We start from the raw sequence: 7,039 nt of genomic DNA, 5'->3' as shown, positions 1-7,039 counted from the left end.
CTGTCTCTGACACCAGGGCATTCATGGCTGGAAAACATATTTCCACTTAATGAAAATAATCTTCAACAGTCATTGGGAGCCCTGCCCTCTTTCATTTTCTTTTCCTCTGGCAAACTTCCACTTGCTCTGGCTTTTGCAAGAGTAAAACTAAGTAAATTTGACTCAATAAAACCAAGTATTATTTTACAAGTACAAACTGGAAATCAATCTAAGGTTTGGCTTGTTGTTTTTGAAACCGATTCTAATTTTAAGCAACAATTCAGAGAACCCCTGGAGGTTTACATGAGCTCATCAGTAGCAAAACCATTTTTAAGTAATTTTAAAACGCTTTCCAGAGCAAGACAGAAACTCTTTAAATTGCCAAACTTCTTGGCACATCCCACATGCCCAGCCAGGGCTCTTGTTCCCCAAGTGAGAGAAGAATTGGAAGTAACAACTTACTTCATCACAAAACTCAAGGTGGGATATTTGGCTCTGGATTTTCTGTGTTGAATTGATTGTGACATCTGGGGTCCACAGATGCGGTCTCAGAGATTAATGTAACACTCTCATAAACGTCTCCCTCTCATTTTGTCCATCGTATAGAACAACAGTCAACATTTTATTGAGCAAAACTAGAAGGTAATGAGGAACTCAAAACTAGAAGGCAGGGGTGGTTAAGACTCAAGAGGCCACCATCCTCACGATGTGACGAACACTGCAGGCTTCGGCAAACGGTGGGCTGCCATTTTGCAGCAACACGGATGGAACTGGAGGGTATTATCCTGAATGAGATCAGTCAAAAACATATATCACATGTTTTCACTCATATGTGGATCTTGAGAAACTTAACAGAAGACCATGGGGGAAGAGAAGGGGAAAAATTATAAACAGAGAGGGAGAGAGGCAAACCATCAGAAGACTCTTAAATACAGAGAACAAACAGGGTTGATGGGGGGGTAAGAGAGAGAGGGGGAAATAGGTGATGGACATGGAGGAGGGCACTTGTCAGGATGAGCACTGGGTGTTGTATGTAAGCGATGAATCACGGGAATCTACCCCCAAAACCAAGAGCACACTGTAAACACTGTTATGATAGCCAATTTGACAATAAGTTATATTAAAAATAAATAAATAAATAAAGTATAAACAAGTAAACACAAGAAAGAGCCAAAAAATAAAATAAAAGAATAAAATAAATCAATCAATGCCTGCTGTCACCAGCCCTGAGGAGACAGTGAAATAACACAGGGCTGAGACAGGGTTCAACCATACACTATGATGCTTTGAACCAACTGCACCTTACAAGTGGACCAGCTCTGTGACCTCCCCCCGCCCCCAGCAACCTAGAACTCAGAGAAAGTTCAATCTAGAATGGAAGCTTGAGGCCGCAAGTACACATCACAATCAGGAAAGGAAACTAGGACTCAGAGCTAAAAGACATCCGTCCCAAGAAGCCAGGTCATGATATAAATGAGACCTCAAACTCGATTTCCCTGCAAATTAATTCTACTTTGTCCAATCATGTGAAATTATGACTCTACAGACATGCACATCTGCTCTGTGTTCTCCATAAAGCTATTTTTGCCTCAATCTTAAGTAGCGAAATTTCCCCATCCTCCAAAATGCAAAACTAAGGCATTATAAGGCGCTTCCCGTGACCCCCACTGATCATTAAGAGCGCTTGAAAATACACCAAATCCTAGAAAAATAAACGAAATCATTTCATGGACACTAATTTTTCACCTAGACAAAGACAACTGGTACTTCCACAAACACTGGGTCTTTTTAGAAGACAGTGTCAACTTTATTGCTTTTTGAGATGTTGTGTAAAGCGTGGGACTTTACAATTTGCACATAAGCAATTTCCATGTTTAAATTTAAATATATTTATGTGGCGAGAAAAAGTACATGCATATGAATATATATCATTTTCTTAAATCATCCCCATTTACATTAGAAATTTCTTTATACAAACATCAACCGTTTTTCTCAAAAAAAAAAAAATTAGCAACTGGTAAGAATCCTCCGCGACGGCAGAAAATACAGCTTCTCGTGTGAGCAGCCGTTCACTGAGAGACATGAGTGATGGCAGATGAAGGCCTCTTCAGAATAGACTCGACGGAAAATGACAGGGGTTCATTCACAGAGAGTTTTGTCCCAACTTGCTTGGCGACGAAAAGGTCTTTCCCGTACCTATCTATTGTAAACGTGTACTTCGGGTTCTCTCTGACTAAACACTCCCTGGGTTTCTTAGGGGCGTCTTCAAAGGCCCCTTTGACAAATGGTGTTTTCAGCTCAGGGCCTGATGTGTCATTACGAGTTTGCTGGAATAATGAATGGAGTGGATTATGTTTAAGTGGCATAGGGTGCCTGGTGCTTTCTTTGCTGATCTTGGTTAAGACGTGCCCTTGAGCCGCCAGGGAGTCCGTGTCAACAACGGGAGAGAAATTCCATCGGGGTGGGGAAAACGCAGACCTCTCAGGGACGCCCTGGTGACCCTGAAGGTCGTTTCTGGAGGTCGGGACCTCCGCATGAGGCGACACCAGCGAGCCTTCCAGTTTGGGTGGCATCACGTCCTGCTCTGCAGCAAGGGCCTCCTGGACTCGCACTCCCTTCAGGTCCCAGCTGCCCCCAGGTTTCAGGGCTTGCACCGAGGTGGTGGCGTTTAGCAGGCATTGCTGATAAAGAAGAGTGTCACTAATGGGGCCACACTTGGGCCAAACCAAAAATCTTGAGGACAAAGGATACTGTCGGTAAGTTGTAGCCACACTGACGTTGGAAGAGATGAGTTCCATATTCCCGGAACCTGAATACTGCATGGTTAGATCAAGGCAGGTGGGCAGAAAATTGCAGAAGTCCTTGTTTGGCAGCTCTACTGCGGTGGGGCTGTAGGCACTTTTGTAGGAGTTATACTCGGGTCCCTGCACCATACGGTTGGGCAGGAACAAGGCAGCAGCTTGGGATGCTTCCAGCATCTCCCTTTCTTTATATTCTCTCTCCAGCATAATGTTCTCCAACTCTTTGTCAGCAAAGGCTCGCCTTTTCCTCATCCGGTCACTTACCGGGGGAGGCAGGGGTAAGCTCCCTCCCACATAAGTCTCTGCTGGAATTGGGCGGTAGCCTAAAATAAGCAAGCATTGCACAGGAAAGAGATTAAACAACTAGGGAAGAAAAATCTGGAAACCCAGAAGGTAACAGAAACACCGCAAGTGGGCAGAACAAGAACAGGAGCAGTTTACGGTTCTAAAACGTTAATAATTTACACAGAAAGCCAAAGTATGGGTTCAACTGGAAAGAGTTCTCTTTGGGGAGCAGGAGATCCAGGTTGTAACTTTTTGTGATTGTTGTTTTTGGTCATTACGGGTTTGTTTGTTTAGCTTTAGAGGCACACTTCACTGGCTGAAAGTTTAATCTACTTCCCAGGTTCCTACACATTAAGAGACAAGTCTGCTCCTCTTGCTTCAGTCAATGTTTTATTACTATCCGTGTCATCTTTTTCCATTATTAAAAAAAGGCATCTATACCTAAAGCTGACGGCATTGTTATTTTCTAAAGACGGTTCATTATGGACATTGTTACAGGTGTAGAATAATCCAAGGAGAACTAGGAAAAAAGAGAAAGTGACAGCAGATTAGCGAGGAGAAAAACAGAAAAGACTAAGGACACAAGGAAGCACAGAGAATTGAAAAGAGCTGTTAACTAGTCAAACAGATTCTCCTGAGAACAATTTCACCAGGGCCCCTCCCCCAGACTTGCAGTATAAACAAACTAAAGGCAGGAGAGGAGATTCCGGGTCTATTGAAAATAACTGGTCTAAAGCCTTTTTCCCAACCGTGTTGGCCGGTTCCCAAAATGGCTGAGCAGGCGATCCTTACAATATAAAGTCATTGCACATGTCATGAACAAGGACAGAGATTTTAAAAACGAAAGAGGAGCACGGCATAAACAGAAATCCTGGCCGCATAAAACGCTTTGAGTATTTCACGGTCCCCAAGCACTCGGTACTAGAGAATTTGTTTGAAGGATCCATTGTGACATTTGTGTTTACAGAGTGACAAGCCCATTGCCCTCATTTGCAAATAAAATCAAATTTGAAAATTAATGTTTCCATTTCTATGGTAAGTTTTTGCCAGGAAGTTATTTACTTGAATTTACTATTCCATTTCTCCCACCTGCTTCTCAGGTTGCTTTTGGCACCTTTTCAATTTATCCGTGTGGCCCCTACGGCTATAAATCTGTTTACCCAGTTTGCAACCAAATTCATTTTTAACGCACGCAAAACCATTCTAGGGTTAGAAGTGTACCGCACGGGGTTAAGACACAAACTCTACAACCTGTCTAGAACCAACTCAATTCAAAAGCCACAAGAGAAGAAACAGAATTCAAATATCTACTTTAAAAAAAAAAAAAAAAACCTGCTTTTCTACCTGAATCTTATGAAGGAGCAGCGATTAGAATATAAACTTTCCTTTATTTAAATGGTGAAAGGTAATCAATATATTGTTCATCAGATCAATAAATCCCATCCCCAAAGAGAGTTGCTTTTAAAAAGCAGTGATATTATAAGAAACCTTAATGTATCCCCAAGCTTTAGAATAAGCGAAAACTTGGTAGAGAGACAGAATGCATGCCATTCGAATGCAAATTGAACCTCCACTTCTCTTGTTTGATTCAAAACCTTTTCCAGATTTTACAATCTCGACTGTTAGAAATAAGAAACAGTAAACTGAGGGCTAGAATAACCACCCTGAGGTAGCTGATCCGGAAAGGAACAGAACACAATGAAAAAGAGTGATATTACATGACGGATCTGTTGGACTAGAGATCTTATTGGCGTGAGTAGCCATTCAACTCTTCATTGATTTACTCTAGCTTCAACTACCACCAAAGAATTTGTTTTTGATTTATTTCCTTGCCCGGTCCATGACCAGGTGGCAGTGTATCTGTGCACAGCCCTCACACTAGGGCAGATTTCAAAAGCACTCATGTTAACTCCTTACCTATTAACTAGACTACAACTATTATGCAGACAACAAAATTACCAGAGACCAGAACCTCAATAGGTATGTGAGATCCATTTCCCCACACCCTGATTTCCTCCCTAGAGCAAAACTTCCTAATGAAAAATACCCTCCCCTCAGACTGCTCCTTCACAGGTTAATAAAAACGTCATATGTGTGAGTATGGGAAGCCCTCCGAACTTGGTTTAAAAGGCCGAAGGATAATTCTGCATTGCTTTACCTTCTAAAATGCTTTTGGCCAGCAAACTGGGCGCCCTCACTTGCCTCTGATACACGGCTTTGCGCTCGAAATTATTCGGTTTCCCGGAAAGCCCCTTCTTGTCCTGAAAACACAAGAAACATAATCAAGAATGCCCCAGAAGAAATCAGAAGAAGGAAGGGGCATCAGTAACCCTCCCCGTTCTAAATGTATTTTCCCACCCCATGTAAAAATGATTCTAAATAAATTCACATCAGCATCCCTTAAATCCAGGGCAATGAGCTACATCAGTTGATGGGCAGTGAGGTGGATTTTCTTTGGGGTCATTTTGATGGGGTCACCCCAGATTCATCCCACGGGGAGAAGTTGGGGGACATCCCACAGTCAAGACCGTAGGAGCCAGGCCCTGAAGGAGAGCTGCAGGGGGGGGGGGAGGGGGTTGCTGTGTCCCAGGCCCCAGAGGTATGGGCAAAGGTGCCCATAGCCTGCCATTGAGCAGTGAGGTCAAGTTGGTTTCTCCTAGCAGTAAGGCAGCTGCATGGAGTGCAGGGGATTGAGGGAGAGGTATGAGAGAACCTGTCTCTCTCACCCTCCCAGGTCTGGCCAAACACACTGGGAGCCTGGAATACCTGAAGGGGAGGAAAAAAACCCACAGAGGCCGCCTGGGACAGGGGACAAGGGGAAACCCGACTTTGCTCCCGCCGGCACCTCTTGGTCGGTGGATCCTTCTACACCCCAGTCCCGCCCTGAAGGCTGAGGGACCCTTGAGGGATGCAGGAGCCCACGGTGCAAAGTGCCTCAAGCAGGAGACCCAGCCCTGAGCGAGAACACCACTCGGGGATCCAGCGCACTCTCCGGGGCCTTTGGGAAGCTTTTCCATTAGGGTCACTGCTTCTGGTGTGTACATGAACCCCTCCCCAGTCCCTCCAAGCCAAAAAGGAAAAGCAAAAATCTTCCCAGGCCCTAAATCTGTTAAGTGGGGACCCCCGTCCCCCCGCAGCCTCCCTGGCTCTGAGCTCTCCAGTGCAGGAACACATGGACACGGGAAAACTGAAGGTCCAGAAAAGCCTCACCCCTAAAGAGCACCCCACCCCCGCACCGCCCCCTTAGGAGGCATCAGGGACTCCTCCACCGGTCCCTTAGCTTAGGTCAGAAGCTTATGGCTTCAGGACACAGGCCTACGAACCCCTAACTTCCCATGCCACCTTCGGTTTCTCTAAAATGGGCAGCACTTTCTGCCTCTCCCTTTGACAGCAGAAGCTGCGCGGTTCTTTTTCAAGAACAGCACTAGTAACACAGAGACTGCAGCCACCACTGCCCCCCGCCCAACACCATCAAAATAAACCTTAACACGTAAAAGATAAAATAGCTTTCCCAAAAGGGCCCCAAACCACTCTCAAGCCCTGTCTGCCTGCTTTTAAAATTACAAAGTGTCTTTGGCCAAGTTCCCCCGCCACTCCCGCGGCTTCCTCCCCGCCCCGACCCCGCAAGGCACCGGGACCGGATTAGTGTCTCCGCCACCCGTCCCCAGGCGCGCCGGACGCCGCGGCCCTCGCCCGGAGGGGAGGAGGCAGCTCCGTCCCTTCCCAGCCCGACCCCCACGGCGGCCGGACGTCCCCGCGAGGCGCGACCCCGGGCCCGGCGGGCACGCACCTCGGTGGCCTGCTGCCTCCGGAGCGCCACCTGGGCGGCCATGACGCGCTGGCGCTCCACCACCAGCAGGCAGTTGGCGCACTGGCAGTCGCGCCAGCGGCAGAAGCGCTTGTGGCCCTTGAGGCAGGACACCACGCCGTGGTTGCGGCAGCGCGCGCACTTGGGCGTGCGGCTGAGCTTGCGC

At 46.5% G+C, this 7,039-nt stretch overlaps 1 protein-coding gene across 1 annotated transcript in view; it reads right to left on the bottom strand.

Annotated features, from left to right (window-relative positions):
* Positions 1-1,762: 1,762 nt before the first annotated feature.
* DMRT2 (doublesex and mab-3 related transcription factor 2) overlaps positions 1,763-7,039 on the bottom strand; it is a 46,918-nt gene continuing 41,641 nt past the window's right edge. The window contains exons 3-4 of the mRNA XM_029920361.1: positions 5,224-5,326; positions 1,763-3,103 (exon numbers count right to left, since the gene is read on the bottom strand). Coding sequence (XP_029776221.1) covers positions 2,049-3,103; positions 5,224-5,326 — 1,158 coding nt within the window. The 3' untranslated portion in view covers positions 1,763-2,048. The remainder of the gene's footprint in view (positions 3,104-5,223; positions 5,327-7,039) is intronic.

The sequence above is a fragment of the Suricata suricatta genome, chromosome 13 (genome assembly GCF_006229205.1).
Source record: "Suricata suricatta isolate VVHF042 chromosome 13, meerkat_22Aug2017_6uvM2_HiC, whole genome shotgun sequence".
NCBI classification, from domain to species: Eukaryota; Metazoa; Chordata; class Mammalia; order Carnivora; family Herpestidae; genus Suricata; species Suricata suricatta.
Note: the sequence above shows the minus strand (reverse complement) of the source record. Positions and strands in the feature narration are given on the sequence as shown.